This window comes from Ascaphus truei, chromosome 3 (assembly GCF_040206685.1).
Source record: "Ascaphus truei isolate aAscTru1 chromosome 3, aAscTru1.hap1, whole genome shotgun sequence".
Classification (NCBI taxonomy): Eukaryota; Metazoa; Chordata; class Amphibia; order Anura; family Ascaphidae; genus Ascaphus; species Ascaphus truei.
In genome coordinates this window covers 346895722-346914307 of record NC_134485.1, presented here as the reverse complement: position 1 = coordinate 346914307, position 18586 = coordinate 346895722, and the positions used below count along the sequence as shown (strand labels likewise).

At 49.6% G+C, this 18586-nt stretch overlaps 1 protein-coding gene across 4 annotated transcripts in view; it reads left to right on the top strand.

Annotated features, from left to right (window-relative positions):
- TARBP2 (TARBP2 subunit of RISC loading complex) overlaps positions 1–18586 on the top strand; it is a 51835-nt gene that overhangs the window by 3232 nt on the left and 30017 nt on the right. For all 4 annotated transcript variants that reach the window (XM_075591790.1, XM_075591788.1, XM_075591789.1 and 1 more), the window contains exons 2-6: positions 1114–1283; positions 5205–5307; positions 16220–16294; positions 17651–17723; positions 17936–18053. In XM_075591790.1, coding sequence (XP_075447905.1) covers positions 1124–1283; positions 5205–5307; positions 16220–16294; positions 17651–17723; positions 17936–18053 — 529 coding nt within the window. In that variant the 5' untranslated portion in view covers positions 1114–1123. The remainder of the gene's footprint in view (positions 1–1113; positions 1284–5204; positions 5308–16219; positions 16295–17650; positions 17724–17935; positions 18054–18586) is intronic.

Here is an 18586-nt window from a genome sequence, read left to right as displayed (position 1 = left end):
GCGACAGCCTGCATCCCCCCATCGCACGCTGCGAAAGCCTGCATCCCCCCATCGCACGCTGCGACAGCCTGCATCCCCCCATCGCACGCTGCGACAGCCTGCATCCCCCCATGGCACGCTGCGACAGCCTGCATCCCCCCATCGCACGCTGCGACAGCCTGCATCCCCCCATTGCACACTGCGAGAGCCTGCATCCCCCCATTGCACGCTGCGACAGCCTGCACCCCCCCATCGCACGCTGCGACAGCCTGCATCCCCCCATTGCGCGCTGCTGCAGCCTGTATGCCTCCCCATTGCGCGCTGCTGCAGCCTGTATGCCTCCCCATTGCGCGCTGCTGCGGCCTGTATGTGTCCCCATTGCACGCTGCTGCAGCCTGTATGCCTCCCCATTGCGCGCTGCTGCAGCCTGTATGCCTCCCCATTGCGCGCTGCTGCAGCCTGTATGCCTCCCCATTGCGCGCTGCTGCAGCCTTTATGCCTCCCCATTGCGCGCTGCGGCAGCCTGTATGCCTCCCCATTGCGCGCTGCGGCAGGCTGTATGCCTCCCCATTGCGCGCTGCGGCAGCCTATATGCCTCCCCATTGCGCGCTGCGGCAGCCTATATGCCTCCCCATTGCGCGCTGCGGCAGCCTATATGCCCCCCCATTGCGCGCTGCTGCAGCCTGTATGCCCCCCCATTGCGCGCTGCTGCAGCCTGTATGCCCCCCCCCCATTGCGCGCTGCTGCAGCCTGTATGCCCCCCCCCATTGCACACTACGACAACCTGCATCCCCCCATTGCGTTCTGCGTTGGCCTGCATATCTTTCTCCCCGTGTCTCCCCCCCCCCCCCGCCCCCATTGCGTGCTGCGACAACCGCTGGCATCCCCCACATTGTATGCCTCTACCACCTGCACACACCCTACCTACCACCCCCCCACAAGCGAGTACACTATACATTGATGGCCTGCGCAACCCCACACGCGCGTGCCCTGTGTGCTTGGATGGCTGGCTCCCTCCCTGTGCCATATGTGTTCTGACCACTTCACATCCCGTTTCACTTTCTGGTCGCACTCTCCCCATGCAGTGGCAGTGACCACATGCCTCCCTCTAATAATGGTCTTCTTCCTCTGCAGTGTAGAGCAGATGCTGGCGTCGAGTCCTGGGAAGACCCCGATCAGCTTACTGCAGGAATATGGGACTCGGATAGGGAAGACCCCCGTGTATGACCTGCTCAAAGCTGAGGGACAGGCCCACCAACCCAACTTCACCTTTCGTGTATCTGTCGGAGACATCAACTGCACCGGTCAGTACCCTGCGTCGTCCTGTCCTAGAGGTGAAATGCCCTGCATCTCTGATCAATTCTTCTGTCATACGGTCCTCTGTGTGTTTCCGACTCGAGGCCTGAATGCAGTTTCCTCAATGCATTTACAGGCCCTGTAATGCTTTGCCCATCTCTTAAGCCATTGTGGCTCCTCTGAGATGATGGCCCATGTGTCCTTGCCTCCATCTAGTCTACCCCATGACTTGCAGGAGATGGGCTCTGCATCCATTCGCTGACTCGGCTCATCCTCTGTCTTGCATATGGCAGACTCTGTATCTTTGCGTCTGTCTTCTTTTCAGCCACACGGTCTCAGGGGCTTAAAAAAACCCATTATAAAACTAAGATTATAGTAGGCACGCGCGCTGGAGCACATGGCGTCACGCACGCCTGTCGCCAGAGCGATGGGTGCACTGAGATGCGAACGTGTCACAAGGCTGGTTCACTCTCATTGGCTGAACCGTTCACGTGACGCGGCCGTGATGGGACCGCCGCGCGAACAGACACAATCATTTGTCTTTGAAAAATCTGCCGCGCGGTTGCTCTGCATTGTGCTCGCGCGCACTATGGCCGCCCTTTATCAGCTACTGCACTTTGTTCACGCAGCACGTGAAGTCGCGCTCACTACAATTGCGGTAAAAGAAATTGGATGGCTTCTAGGGACACAATGTTCATAATAACTTTATTTCATACAGTGCTTTTCTCTCAATGGGATACACAATTACAGTATAGTGTGCGGTATGCAGCACACAGGATTTGTCTGTCTGAGCTTACAATCTATGACTTTGGGGCCTGAGGCACAGGGAGATAAAGTGAATAGCCCAAAGTCACAAGGAGCTGACACCGGTAATTGAACAAGGTTCCACTGATTCAAACTCTGTGTCATTGTTTAGAGTCAGTGTCTTGACTCGCTGAGCCGCTCCTTCTGCTCTATGCCAGGTGTTCCCAGAACTGCATCTACTATATATTTCTGAAAGCACTGTATGTCTGCATGGCCTGTGTCCGTAGCGGCAATCTCATTGGTCCCTTGGCCCGCCCGCCCCCGCACACCTCTCATTGGCCTGAGGCGGAGTGACAGGCCAAAGGACACACAGGGACACACACACACACACACACACACACCTCTCTCTCTGTCCTCTCCCCCCCATCACACTCACCTCCCTCCACCTCCCGCTCCACTCACCTCCCTCCCGCTCAACTCCCTCCCCGGCGCGGGGACAGGCAGTGGGCAGGGCAGCCTGCCGCTGCCTCCACTCACCTCCCGCTCCACTCACCTCCCTGGCGCGGGGACAGGCAGTGGGCAGGGCAGCCTGCCGCTCCCTCCACTCACCTCCCGCTCCCTCCACTCACCTCCCCGGCGGGGACAGGCAGTGGGCAGGGCAGCCTGCCGCTGCCTCCACTCACCTCCTGCTCCCTCCACTCACCTCCTGCTCCCTCCACTCACCTCCCGCTCCCTCCACTCACCTCCCCGGCGCGGGGACAGGCAGTGGGCAGGGCAGCCTGCCGCTGCCTCCACTCACCTCCCGCTCCCTCCACTCACCTCCCGCTCACCTCCCTCCCGCTCACCTCCCTGGCGCGGGGACAGGCATTGGCCAGGGCAGCCTACCGCTGCCACGCGGCACCTAAGATGGCGGCGGACGGAAGGACCCCTTCCTCCCTCGTGGACTAACTAACATGGCGGTGGCCAGAAGGAGGTGTGTGTGTGTGTGACACTGTGTGTGTGTGTGTGTGTGTGCGTGTGTGTGTGTGTTACACTGTGTCTCAGACACTGTAGAGTGGGGACCGGAGGCTACACATGGGGGGGGGGGGGGCGGGGGGGTCAGGAGCGGAGAAAGATACAGGGGGAGTGGAGAGGAGGGATACCGTCAATTTAAAGCAAACCAACCCCCCTCCTGTCCACTGTCACCCCCCCTCCTGTCCACTCTCCCCCCCCCCCTCCTGTCCACTCTCCCCCCCCCCCCTCCTGTCCACTCTCCCCCCCCCCTCCTGTCCACTCTCCCCCCCCCCCTCCTGTCCACTCTCCCCCCCCCCTCCTGTCCACTCTCCCCCCCCCCTCCTGTCCACTCTCCCCCCCCCCTCCTGTCCACTCTCACTCCCCCTCCTGTCCACTGTCACTCCCCCTCCTGTCCACTGTCACTCCCCCTCCTGTCCACTGTCACGCCCCCTCCTGTCCACTCTTCCCCCCCCCTCCTGTCCACTCTCCCCCCCTCCCATCCCCTCCTGTCCACTGTCCCCCCCCTCCTGTCCACTCTCCCCCCCCTCCCATCCCCTCCTGTCCACTGTCCTTTCCACTGCCCCCCCCCCCCACCCGGCCACTGACCCCCCCTCCCCCCGGCCACTGTCCCCCCCTCCTTTCCACTGTCCCCCCCCCTCCTGTCCACTGTCCCCCCCCTCCCCTCCTTTCCCCCCCCTCCCCTCCTTTCCCCCCCCCCCCCCTTTTCCTAGCGCTAAATGTAACTCACGGGCAACGCCGGGTCTCTCAGCTAGTAAACTATAAACCATTCTACTCCACGGGAGCCCCAGCTTTGCTATCCTGGAGAGTTTGTTTTGTGTTTACAAACCTGCTGCTTGTTTTTGTTTTTTGTTTTTGTTTTTTTTATTGCTAAATTCTTATAGTGAAACGGTATTTTGGTTCTTTTGTACAAGATCTTCTCCTTCCCGTTTTTTTTTTTTTTTTTTGTGATAAATATTGTATTATCCTTCCTCCGGTCCAAAGCTTAACAGGCTCATGTTTTCTTGAAATCAGACTTAAAACTACTACTTTGAGGCACTGCCACCACTATAACTACATATGTATATCTTTCTGTATTGCGTAGTAATGGTATAACCAATATATAACTGTCTGTAATGGCCTTTTTATGGAGTTCTTGCGCTATACGAATAACTATGAATAATGATGAGATTAAAAGTTGCATATCTGCCATCCGCCGTCTTCTCTTTGTGGGACACGTGTTCAACTTTCACAGCGCCCCAGGGCTTCACTGAATACCGCCACTGGCCCACGATATGGGAGAACACGAGTGCTACTCCCTTGCTTTCTGATCTCTGTTGATCTGCTCAGAGATAAAAGAGCACATTTTCTTGGGATGCTGCAGCGGGTGCATGGTGACGCCAGCGGTGTCCAGATGTACAGAATAGGAGAGGAACCTGCACTCGCGTGGATCTTTTTATTGTGTTTGTTCAGGTGAAGCGACGTTTCGTTCCACCAATGGGAGCCTTTATTCACCTGAAATATGCATTTTCCAGTTGTGCTTGTTCTGCACATCTGCACAAAGTAATTCACAAAGTTCTAGATGTCTCTACACACATCTGAGGCCTCTGTCCCCTCAGTCATAGAATTGGAGATGTCGCTTCACCCATTCTTCTGCTGCTCGTTTCCCCTATCTTAACGGGTCTGGAGGTGTTCTGCTGAGCGCAACCACAATGATCCAAGGGTGGCATAGCTCCTAGTACATGAGATTTATTAATCTCCTGGACAAGAATATATGTCCTGGAGAATATGGTGGTGGGCACTTCTGGACTTTGGAGCCCCCAATTTAGTGCATCTGTTGCAGGTGAACCTGATGAAGGGTTCTCCCGAAACGTTGTGCCTGTTGCATGTAAGTTCATTCTGCTTTAATAAAAACGTAGATGTCATGCTGACTATGGAAGATGTACTCTGTGTGCGGCGGGACCTGCTACCCCCGGGAGAATAATATGGCTATTGGGAGCGCCACGACTTTCTATTGGGACCTCTCTTACCACATTAGTTTTTATCCACAAACTGCCTAAAAGGAAAACAAATCCTATGGGGATACCCCAGAGCTGGAAATGTCATGGCTAAGCCCCTTAGCACCCCCTTAATGCTCTCGATTGGTGACGTATTCCAGAAGTTCGGTGCTTTATCCATCTCTTGTCTACTTGCAGGACAAGGACCCAGTAAGAAGGCGGCCAAGCACAAGGCAGCAGAGGTGGCCCTGGTGCTTCTCAAGGGAGAAAACATGCTGGAAGCAATTTGTGAGGAAAACAGGTGAGGATGCCGGCTGAGGCATGCGGGGGATATAGTCTTGCTCGTCCCCATCACCTCCCTGCGTTGTTCCTTCGAGCTCTATGCACATTAGGTCTCTATTCAATATGGTGATGTTGAAAATGCATGGTTAACAATGCACGAACTTCCATTCAATAGGATAGACGTGTGCATTGATATCTATGCACCAAACCAAACCGCTTCTATGCTCCAAAACAGCTTCTCCCTGCATTGTATATGGTGGTTAGTGACGGTCAGGCCCGGACATGCAGAAACGCCCCTTGACTTGAATGAGAATTCTGGTGTCCGATTGGCACAAACGCACTTTGGTAAATAAGAGGGCTAGAGTTATGAGGCTCATCCTTTTGGCTAGATTTCAGCTTCTTTCTCAAGCCCTGGGGTGTGACTGTGTGTGACTGTGTGTGACTGTGTGTGACTGTGTGTGACTGTGTGTGACTGTGTGTGACTGTGTGTGACTGTGTGTGACTGTGTGTGACTGTGTGTGTATGCTTAACATGTTTGGCCAAAGTATTAAATGAAATGACCCATACCTCTGAGAAGAATGAACATCTTGATGCTTGAGAAAGCGCTCGATTTTACACAATCGCCCGCGACGCACTGACGTCAATGTCACGGCGCCGACGTCACGGCGCCGTGACGTTTACGCTGCTGTGCAGTGATTGGAGGTTTTCAGCCGACAGCGCGCTGAAAAACAGCTTGGCGCTCGGCTGAAAAATCCAACGCCTCTGCACGCCTGCGGACGCTCGCGCGAGCCCCCTCTCAAGGCATCCTCATTGGGGATGCAGGGGCTCAGCGCGGAGCGTCCGCACGCCTCAGCACGGCTGGTCCTTCTATGGACGCAGCCTTACACATCACTATGAAGTAAATAGGGCAGGTTGGTACTGTTTGCAAAGGGAAACTAAGTGTCTACTCCACCCATTATAGCCAACACAGTTTTTATAGCTATCACGTGTCACGTGTAACATGCTCTGTGTGTGTGTATATATATATATATTGATATTGATATATATAGATGGATGGATGGATGGATTCTGTGTCTGGCTTATCAGGGGTCACATTCAAATAGCAGTATATATGCACGGTTGATAGTCGGAGCGTTTTTCCGTTATTACGTCACCATATAGGGCTAATAGAGAACACTGATTCTATTCCTTTTCCAACCTGCCCTATTTACTTCATAGTGATGTGTAAGATTTACTGACAAAGCATCACGTAACTGAGAAGTGTGATGAACTGTGCAGTGGTTGGATGAACACATTTGTAGCACTGCTTTTTATGTATGTTGCCTTTGTTACAGCAATTCTGAGACACTTGGGGAATAGCTGACAACAATGATTCGAACTCAATCACTCTGACAAGGAGATCTCACATCTGTTTATTTTACTGGTTATCCAGTGCAGGATAGTTGAGAGATTGGATAAACTAGGGGACAGTATTGTACAGCAGATTGTAGCTGGTGTATGCTAATCTTCTCCAGAGCCGGGTCCTGATACAGCATTCCCGCCGTGAGAACTTTCCAAGGTGCCCTGTAAATGATTAACAATTAGACACTATCAGTGCTACATCCTTCATTTGGAGGAGTTATTACTTCCGTGTAATCCTTTGTGCGAGTTTACAATATATCTCGCACTTTCGTGACGAGTCCACAGACTATTCAGCGCTCCTTTAGGTTTTAAAAGTCCATCTTTCTGTAGTTTAGTTTTTTTCAAATACAATGTATTTATTTTGCTATTAATAAAGTAGTGCGCGTCGTTTAGAGCCTGTCTGTCAGTTCCTGTTTCAGCACAGGAGACTCGGTCCCAGTCTCTTGAGGACTGGCGTTGAGAACCTGTTTAATTAATTAATTTATTTATAAAATATTTTACCAGGAAGTAATACATTGAGAGTTACCTCTCGTTTTCAAGTATGTCCTGGGCACAGAGTAAAACAAATAATACATGGTTACAAATACAGTTACATAAATGAACAAGGTATACATTATATACAAGACATTGCGTGCACAGTTAAAGAAAATATATATTATGAGCGTATGAAACAGTTACAGACCAGGTTAAAATGTGAGACAGCCTTAGGTTTGAAAGAACTTAGACTGGTGGTGGATGGGAGAGTCTCCGGTAGGTTGTTCCAGTTTTGGGGTGCACGGTAGGTCTAATACCGTTGCATTGAATATTGTGCGTGTTGCTTCCCTATATACTATATGTTTGATTATTGAAATGTGTGGTTAAGTTGCACCCTTGGGGCCGGCACTCTGAGGCGCTCTTTTTGTCTCCTTTCTTGCAAATTTTGAAATATAATTGTATTTCTACAGCACTAACAATGTACGCGGCGCTTTACAACATTACAATGCATGGTAAAGTACATGCAATGGAAATAAGTGCAACAGGTAAATGCCAAGATAAGGCAAAGGGAGGCCCTGCCCCACAGAGCTTACAATCTAATGGTAAATTGCAAGACTTCTTTAATTTTATGTATAAAATGTTTTACCAGGAAGCAATACATTGAGTTACCTCTCGGTTTCCTACTTGGACACTGTAGGAGTAAGTGCAGTCAGGGGGGCAAGGGTATATACCCTATATATACAGGACAATGTCAAGTGGAACAATTGATTTTCTAAGTTTAGAACTGTATAATTAAAACAAATAATTGCTATAAGTGAATCTGGCAGATGGGCCTCTGCAGGTCTCGGTTGGTAGTGAGGCGCAGAATGCCGTCCCCGATACGGGCAATGTTTTTGTGGATGGCTCTCTTTCTGCTGGACGTTGGGTTCCTCTTGTATACTGTCTCTTTATGTAGTCGTTTTGCTAGAACGGTTTGTATCGTATATCTCGGTTCCTGTAGTTTATTGGTTTGCTACACCCTTTCTGCCAATAAGTGGCCCTGTGTCTGGATTGGTCACATTGTGTACCTTTGCACCCATTTGTGCATTACATTGTTGCACTGTCCTGAATAATCTCTGTTCTCTTGTATGGTGGCTGCCGTTTCCATGCAGGGTTTGCTCTCCAGAACAGCTGGCTGTTGCACTTAGGTTTTTTTTGTTTGTTTTTCAGCTGTGAGAGTGGCTTTGCTGTTTTCTGCCTTTTATTGTTACTGAAAAATTGTGTGGTATTTCCATTTAATATTAAATTTAGTTCTATAAATTGATCCCGAATACCGGGTGTTGGATTACAATCCTGCTCATAAGGATTTTGAGTTGTGAATCTGTCTCCTTGCTGGTGGTGGTTGCCAGCCAGAGCGCCCCAAAGGCGTTCGGCATAATGTGGGGTCATAGTGATCGTCCATACTTACTATTATCTAGTTGCATAATGGATGAGGTTGAAAAAAGACATATGTCCATCAAGTTCAATCTATGTTAAATTTAGACGACAAATACTTTTCCTAGATTTGTATTTACAGTATTTTCATGCAGAGGAAGGCAAACAAATATCTATAGTATCTTCCATCACAGTCTCCATGGGTAATGAATTCCACATTTTAACTGCCCTTACTGTAAAGAACCCTTTCCTTTGTTGCTGTTATGCCGGTGCTGCCCGCAGACCAGACCCGTTCCTTTCACTGAGGTGAGGAACGTATAGAAGCACGCACCCGCAGCAAAGGGAGCGTGTCCGGAGTGTGGTGATTTGGCGTTGCCAGGCCAGGTGTTATTTAGCTAGCAATAATTGCCGGTACCGGTGTAGAAATGCCGTTGTCGTTGCCGTTAGCCAAAGTCTGGGATTGGAGAATTCCGGAAGGTCGTTTGTCCAAGCAGGGGTCGAGAGCCAGAGAGAGACGTCCGCCAAGCCAAGTCGTAACCTGAGAGAATAAGAGAGAAAACGCCAGAGTAGTAATCCAAGTGAAAACTATGTCGAGCAATGAATGATAGGAAGGACTGTCATTATAAAGTGTGGCTGACCAATCAGAAGTGAAGGCAGACCTGGAGGACTGCGTGGAGCCATCCTGGATAGGTTCCCTTGATTGGCAGGCAGGTGAGAACTCTTGTCTTGACAGGAGATCTTATTCCTGTGTTGGGGGCGGGTCTTCACTGCCAGAGCAGTGAATAAATTAACTTCGCCCGGCGCGCGCTGTTCAGGTGTGCGCCCGGGCAACATGGCGGCCGCGTGAGGTACTGCTGGGAGACGGGGATGCCGAGGAGAACGGGGAACCCCCAGAACCGCCGGAGGTGAGTGGCGCTGGCGAGGGACGCGCGCCACGGCAGCAGGGGTGAATATAGGAGCAGAGGAACCAGGGCGCGGACGCCGCGATCCCTGATTCCTCACAGTACCCCCCCCCTCAGGATCGGACTCAGGACGATCCTTCCATGGTTTTGATGGAAACTTCTCTCGGAAGCGTTTGAGGAGTCCTGGAGCATGAATATCTTTCAGGGGTACCCATGACCTCTCTTCGGGTCCAAAACCTCTCCAGTGTACCAAAAAGTGGACTTTACCTCTTGAAAGACGGGAATCCAGTAAAGCTTGAATCTCGTATTCTTCGTTACCCTGTACCATCACCGGATCTGGTTTAGAAGTGTGGTCCGGAAAGAGGCTACTGGAGATGAATGGTTTGAGAAGCAAGGTGTGAAAGACATTCGGAATTCTCATGCTTTGAGGAAGTTGGAGTCGGAAGGAAACCGGATTTACCTGCTCCAAGATGGAAAAGGGACCCAGAAACCTAGGAGCCAATTTGATGGAAGGAGTTTTGAGATGGATGTTCTTGGATGATAGCCAAACCTTGTCTCCGATCTTGTAATTAGGTGCCGGACGACGGTGACGATCAGCCTGGTTCTTGGAAGACAATGATGCTTTTTGTAGTGCGGATTGGATTCTGAACCAAGAGTTCCGTAAGAGGGCAATGTGCTCGTCTACGGCTGGTATTCCAGAGGAATTTTTAGAAATAGGTAGACGAGCCGGATGGAATCCATAGTTGATGAAGAAGGGGGTCTCACGGGTAGACTCATTCCTGGAAGAATTAAAGGCGAACTCAGCCCAGATAAGTAATTCTGCCCAGTCATCCTGAGAATTCGAGACGAAGCACCTTAAGTATTTCTCGAGGGATTGATTAACTCTCTCGGTCTGTCCGTTAGATTGAGGGTGATAACCAGAAGAGAAGGAAGATGAGATACCCAGTCTCTTGGTGAAATTTCTCCAGAACTTGGAGACGAACTGTGAACCCCGATCAGACACGATAGATATGGGAATCCCATGGATCCGAAAAATCTCTTTGGAGAAAATATCAGCTAGGGCGGGTGAGGAGGGTAAACCTTTGAGAGGAATAAAGTGTGCCATCTTGGAAAACCGATCCACTACCACAAGAATGGTATTCATGCCATTCGACTTTGGCAACTCCACAATAAAATCCATCGATATGTGGGACCAGGGACGTTCCGGAATAGGTAAAGGTAAGAGGAGACCCTGCGGTTTCTGATGAGTCTTGTTCCGTGCACATACCGGACAAGACCGAGTAAATTCAAAAATGGTCTTTACCATATTGGGCCACCAGAAAGTGCGACGGATGAGGTCCAACATCTTCTTGAATCCAGGATGTCCCGCTGAACGGGCGGCATGTCCCCAATCCAGTATTTCAGGAATGAATTTGGGTTCCACGTACAAGGAATCTTTAGGAACAACCAGACCGATCGGGAGATTCTCTTGAGATTTGATGATCCTCTCCAGATTCTTGAATGCTACAGCTGCTAAGATTCTTTGTTTAGGAAGGATGGACTCGGTGGTCTTTTCTGATCTCTCTTCCGAAGAGTATTGCCGGGAGAGAGCATCCGCTTTGACGTTTTTAGTGCCAGGAATATATGAGAGCACAAAATTAAATCTAGAAAAGAAAAAGCGACCAGCGAGCTTGGCGGGGACCTAAACGACGGGCATTCTCAATATACAATAAGTTTTTATGGTCCGTGAGAATAGTGAATGGCTCTTTAGACCCCTCCAGAAGATGTCTCCATTCTTGAAGAGCCAACTTGACGGCCAGAAGTTCCCTATTGCCCACGTCATAATTTCTCTATGCAGAGGAGAATTTTTTGGAGAAAAACCCGCAAGGATGAAGTTTATCCTGGGAAGAAAATTTCTGCGACAGAACCGCCCCAGCCCCACAGTCCGAAGCGTCAACCTCTAAGGTGAAGGGGAAATTCGTGTTAGGGTGTCGAAGGATGGGAGCAGAGACAAAAGTTTGTTTCAGTGTCTCGAATGCCGTGACAGCCTCTGGAGACCAAGATGAAGGGTCTGCACCTTTTTTGGTCAGTGCCTTGATAGGAGCGACAATGGTAGAAAAGTTGCGGATAAACTTCCGGTAATAGTTAGAAAAACCTAAAAACCGTTGAATAGATTTGAGGGAATTGGGTTGTGGCCAATCCACGACGGCCTTTAGCTTTTCTGGATCCATGGCCAAGCCTTTGTTGGAGATGATGTATCCGAGAAAGGAAGTGGTAGACTGATGAAAAATGCATTTCTCCATTTTAGCAAACAACCGGTTCTCTCGGAGGCGTGAAAGCACAAACTTCGTATGGATGATATGATCCTGTAAGTTTTGAGAAAAAATAAGGATGTCATCCAGGTATACAATGACAAATCGATTAAGAACGTCCCGAAAGATGTAATTGATGAAGTCCTGAAAAACTGCCGGTGCGTTGCATAACCCGAAGGGCATCACTAGATATTCGTAGTGTCCGCTACGGGTGTTGAAGGCAGTCTTCCATTCATCGCCCTCCCGGATGCGGATGAGGTTGTATGCCCCACGAAGATCCAGTTTAGTAAAGAGATTGGCCCCCTGAAGTCTATCAAAGAGTTCGGAAATGAGTGGGAGTGGATAACGATTCTTCACCGTGATATGGTTCAGACCCCGGTAATCAATACATGGTCTGAGGGTACCATCTTCCTTTTTGACAAAGAAGAATCCAGCCCCCGCAGGAGAATTGGAATGACGTATGAAGCCCCGCTTAAGATTCTCACGAATATATTCGTCCATAGCTTCGGTCTCGGGCAACGAGAGAGGATAAGATTTGGCTTTAGGCAAGGTATAACCAGGTACCAGATCAATCGGACAATCGTAGGAACGATGAAGAGGTAGAAGTTCAGACTGTGTCTTGCTGAAAACGTCCAAGAATTCGGCGTATGGAGAAGGTAACTCCCTCAGAGAACTGGATGTGTTGGCTAATAGAAAGGATGGTTGCTTGATAGAGAAAGAAGGTTCCTCTGACCTTGACCTCCAGTTAATAGGGTTAGGAGAAACCCAATCGATGAGTGGATTATGCTTCTGTAACCAGGGCAAGCCAAGCGTGATAGGTGTTCCCGGGGCATGAATAACATCAAAACCCAGAGTCTCTTTGTGAGAATGAGTAGAAAGGGTGATAGGTCCGGTTTCTAAGGAGATATAAGCCGGGGTGAGAGGTCGATTATCAATCCCGACCAAGGCAACGGGAGAGTCCTTCCTGGAAAGCGGAATCTGATTTTGTTCAGAAAAGGTTTGGTCTATGAAGTTCCCTCCTGCGCCGGAATCGTTAAATGCAGCTGTGGAGGTGCGGAAAGTCGGTCCTGAAAGGGAGACAGGAATAGTCAATCTTTTGGGAAGTTCCCTTTTGGGAGGGGGACAAGGAGATTCAGTATCCAGAGAGCGCCCCTTCGTACTCACTGGGCTTAGTAGTTTCCCGGAGATGGTGGATGGTTACGGGTGCGCTGCTCAGAAGCTCCGCAATGATGGCACGACTCCCCAGTAGAGCGAAGTTGTCGTGACGGTGCCCGAGGTTGCTGAACTCCAAGTTGCATCGGCTCTGGAGCCTCCAGCGCCGGTAACGGGGAGAAGACGGGTCTCTGGTTAGTAGAGAACCTGGAAAAGGAAGCACGGAAAGGCGTAGACCGGGGAAGCTGACGCTGAGCGCGGCGTAGCTGAAGGCGCTGATCCATACGAGTAGCCATGGAGATGAGATCCTCCAGTGACTCTGGCCTGGTGTGAGAAGCAAGTTCATCCTTCAGAGACTCCGATAGACCTTTCCAGAAAACGGAGACTAAGGCCTCCTGACCCCAATGAGTCTCAGCTGCTATAGTTCTGAATTCCAAGGCGAATTGGCCCACAGGCCGACGTCCCTGTGTAAGCTCTAGCAGGGTATCAGAAGCAGTCTCTTGACGTGCGGGGGTATCAAAAACCTGTCGAAAGTCCCGTCTGAAGGCCGCGTAATCGCGGGTAATATCAGGGCGTAGTTCCCAGATCGGAGAGGCCCATGCCAGTGCATTACCTGTGAGCAGACTATATACGTAGGCTACCTTTTTCCGGCCAGTAGCATACAACTGGGGAGCCATCTCGAACTGGATCTCGCACTGGTTGAGAGAGCCACGACAGGTGTGTGGATCCCCTGCGTAGGGCCTTGGAGCCGGAATCTTCGGAACTGAAAATGAAGTGGAAGATAAGTCGGGCTGCGCCGGGGGTGCAGCCGCAGGCGGTGCCTGTAAAGGGCGGTCCAATACCTGCTGGGAGAGGAGAGCCACTTGATCCGTTAAGGCCTGTATTTGTTGGTACATGGCCGTCATCATAGAGTCCACAGTCTGGTCTGCGTCTTGTGGGATCGACATAATGTTACGCCGGTGCTGCCCGCAGACCAGACCCGTTCCTTTCACTGAGGTGAGGAACGTATAGAAGCACGCACCCGCAGCAAAGGGAGCGTGTCCGGAGTGTGGTGATTTGGCGTTGCCAGGCCAGGTGTTATTTAGCTAGCAATAATTGCCGGTACCGGTGTAGAAATGCCGTTGTCGTTGCCGTTAGCCAAAGTCTGGAATTGGAGAATTCCGGAAGGTCGTTTGTCCAAGCAGGGGTCGAGAGCCAGAGAGAGGCGTCCGCCAAGCCAAGTCGTAACCTGAGAGAATAAGAGAGAAAACGCCAGAGTAGTAATCCAAGTGAAAACTATGTCGAGCAATGAATGATAGGAAGGACTGTCATTATAAAGTGTGGCTGACCAATCAGAAGTGAAGGCAGACCTGGAGGACTGCGTGGAGCCATCCTGGATAGGTTCCCTTGATTGGCAGGCAGGTGAGAACTCTTGTCTTGACAGGAGATCTTATTCCTGTGTTGGGGGCGGGTCTTCACTGCCAGAGCAGTGAATAAATTAACTTCGCCCGGCGCGCGCTGTTCAGGCGCGCCCGGGCAACATGGCGGCCGCGTGAGGTACTGCTGGGAGACGGGGATGCCGAGGACGACGGGGAACCCCCAGAACCGCCGGAGGTGAGTGGCGCTGGTGAGGGACGCGCGCCACGGCAGCAGGGGTGAATATAGGAGCAGAGGAACCAGGGCGCGGACGCCGCGATCCCTGATTCCTCACAGTTGCTGGTGAAATCTCCTTTCCTCCAACCTTAAGGGATGACCCCGTGTCGTTTGTGCTGCCCTTTGGATGAATAGTTATTTTGGAAGCTCCTTGTATGGTCCCTGAATTCTCTCCATCCAATAAAGAATCACTTGTGAGCACATTCACATGTCTTAGGTCTACACCCCTGCCTTTCAACCATTATCACCTAGCATACAGTGCTTCCACTGCAGCAAGGGATTCTGGGAAATGACATGTAAATGAGCACAAATATATCTATATCCCATTCTAGACACTTTCGTTTACATTAAAAAAAAAAAAAGCTAATTTAGCTAGCCTCTCCTCATAAATCAGATTATCCATCCCATTTATTAATTTGGTGGCTCTTCTCTGCACTTCTAGTTCCATAATGTTGTGTTTTTTTATTTATTTTTATTATGGAGTGGTGCCCAAAACTGTACTCCATCCACAATGTGCCTTACTAGTTCGTAGTAGAGGTGTTGAAAGTTTGGGATGCTTTTTAAGAGGTGGATTTTCAGCTGGGCTTAGAATGGAAAGTGAAGGTGCTTGACTAATATTAAATAGAGCGTTCCATAGGAAGGAAGAAGAGATGGAATAGGGCTTTAGAGGTAAACGCTGTAAGGGACTAAAAGGGGTGGAACGAGAGATAAGAGTTGAGATATATATGGGGGAACAGAGTGTAGAGCGTTAAAAGAAAGGAGGATCATTTTGTGTGCTTATGGAAATTAATAGGAAGCCAGCAGAATTCGGGCCAGAAGCCGATATGTACCTAGAAGAGCTGGAGATGATTCGGGCAGCAGCATTTTGAATGGACTGTAAAGGAGAGCGGTGTGAGGCAGGGAGGCCAGATAACGGAATGTTACAGTAATCAGTACGGGAGAGAATAAGGGCATGCATTAGTGTGGTAGTGGAACATAGGAAGGGGTGTATCTTGGCAATGTTGCGAATCAAATAAACATTGTTGCTAAATCTTGATGTTTCATGTGATGTGAACGAAAGGGAGTAGTCTATTTTTGTAACCTCTAGGCAGCGTACTTGTGAGACTGGGTGGGAAGTGTTCTTGATTAATGGAGAAGGGGACCTGGTTTGGTAGGGAATATGAGCAGCTCTGGGTTTTTTTTTTAGCCATGTTAAACTTAATGCAACGACGGGCCATCCAGACAGAGATTGCTGATAGGGTGAGGAACCCCAACCCACTCTAATTGCACGTCTGAGATCTGATGCATTGTAAGAAACCCCATACTATCTGATCTCAGACACGCTATTAGATGCATTGTAAATTCTTCTGTATTTGGTACAATTTTCAAATGACCTGAAAACTGCCGAGGAACCCAAGCGTCCCTAAGAACCCCTTTTGAAAAACATTGGTCTCGGGGGTTCTTTTGAAGAATAATTGTGTGTGTGTGTGTGTGTGTGTGTGTGTGTGTGTGTGTGTCATGTATAACTGTTAGAATTACATTTTTATCCCAATTTAACATTCTCTGGTAGTTTGCTGTTTAGGAGAAATATTGTAAGAGCTGCTTCGTCATTCAGCCCTGAGTACTGGAAGTGTGGAATGACATTTCATATATATTGTTCACCGTCTTGTTCTGCTTCTCTCCTCAGTGAAACGTTCTCTGTCGAACCTCCTTCAGAGCCGAGGGAAGTTACAGACCCTGCGCCCCCAGCTGCGCCCCCCAGGTAATTCTCTACACCTGAGAAATATCAGCTGGGTCAAGTATTTTACCTGTGATTTTCTTTGACAGGCTCTCGACTCGTGGTACTGTGCAGTTTAAGGAGGACCTGAACCTTTTTAAATAAAGAAACAACGTTTTTCTGACACCCCCCCCCCCTGTCCCCCTTTAAAAAGGGATTTGTTCTATTTGATGCAACCAAAAAATGGTGGTTCTGTTAAATGGTTTGAAAGTGTAGATCTGTGAATTTTAATATCATTCTTATTTTGTAACCCCTCATACATCACACTTGTTATTGCCTGCATATTAATCTGGCTCTCTCTGCTGCGGACTTCATGATCCTTGGAAGAATTAAGTTTCCTCTTAGGTCCCTCTTTTATGTCCTGCGACGCTGTTGCTTGAATAGGACTAATCTTTTCTAGCAAGAAGATGGCTTCACAGTATAAGATTTTACCTGTTACTGCCTGTGTAAGCTTGGGCCATACACACTGCCCAGTGATATTTCTAGTCACAGCGAGGGCTATTCGCCTACGTTCTGTTGACCGCAAAGCTGTCCTCTCAGTGCAGCCATGATCAGATCTGTCATACTAGAGTATCGTGCCCACAGGGGAGGCGGGTTGGAAGGGCCAGTATAGCACTGCAATGGATGAAACATTATAATGGGGCCTGCCCTCGTATATACATACAGAGGCTTGTACATGTATGTAATCATAGATGCATACTTGTTCACATGGATCAATTTTACATACCTGCATCGGTGTACTGTGGGAGGCCACTCGCTTGCTGTGAGGGTTAGCGAAGGAAGGACTGGAGCTGCTGCAGATCCTCTTGGCAAACAGAGTCCATCACCGCTCTGCTTCCCGAAGTGGTGCCCCTCAATGCTTTGCATAGCGCTACGCAAGGCATTATGGGGGGAGACTTCAAGCGGTTCTGCAGCAACCGTGGTCTCTCGGCATTTATTTTTTTTATAATATGTTTTACCAGGAAGTAATACATTGAGTTACTTCTCGTTTTCAAGTATGTCCTGGAGGACAGAGTTATGATGACAGATACATGGTTAAAAATGATATTACTATGAAACGCTTCCTTTTATATGGAACTGTATTATCCTGTACGGTGAAGGAATTATTTGCACACAGTACGGTCACTCTGTTGAAACCTGAGCACTACGACTTTACCAAGTGCACATGATGATGGTACAGTATGCCCCGATCTCACTGCCAGACGGACATCACAGGCCCATCACCAAACTTGGGGCTTAATGGACCTTCGTCGGTAGTTCTTACATGTACTATTTCTGGTATTCTGTTCTCCCCATTAGCATGTGATTGTTTGACGTGTGAATGGTCTCTGTTTTGTGTAGGAATCACACAATGGAAATTAAGCCACCTCTATCAGCCCAGCAGTCGGAGTGTAACCCTGTAGGAGCATTACAGGTCTGTTGTCCTTTTCTCTGCTCCCTTGTCTCTCTTTTTCTTTATCCCTCTTTCTCGGCCCTTCATTTTTGTCTCCACTGTTCTTTTCTGCATTTGTCTTCCTATTCCTCCCTTCTACGTGCTCTTTCCCTCTTGCTGCCCTGCACGATTTCTGCCCTCATGTTCCACCTTTCCCCATAACCATTGATGTTTCTCTCTCTCCCTCCTCCAAGGAGCTAGTGGTGCAGAAGGGCTGGCGTCTCCCAGAATACACAGTGACACAGGAATCTGGTCCAGCACACAGGAAGGAATTCACCATGACGTGCCGGGTGGAGAGGTTCCTGGAGATCGGTAAGTCAGAGGAGATGGACAGGAGGTTGCGGGTGCGGGGCATGTGTACGGGGAGGGTGTGACACACGAGATCTGTACCAGAGCATGGGTTGTGCAGACTACCTAGTAGAAGGTCCCTCCCAGAGTACCAGTGACACTAGCAATCAGGGTCACTAACCCAACCCCCTCTGCTCATACCTATGCTTGCTCTGGCTCAGAGGCCCAAAGCTCTCACGAGCGCGGTAGAAAAGTCAAAGAAAATTCCTGACTATTTAACTAATGGCTAACTCATCCTCAATCAAGGTCGTTTCACTGAATGTGAAGGGCCTACAATGTAATAGAAAGAAGACTCGCTCTTCAAGAGTTCAAAGGAGACATACTCTTCCTACAGGACACTGACTTTAATGTCCAGGAACCGCCCAATACATTCAGAAACAGCTTCCCAATAGCACATTATTCCTCCTTCAGCAGGAGAAAAGGGAGAGTAGCCATCCTTATGTAACCCATGTTTCTCCCCCCCCCCCCCCCCCCCAGCCTCACTTAGAGGCCAGTGT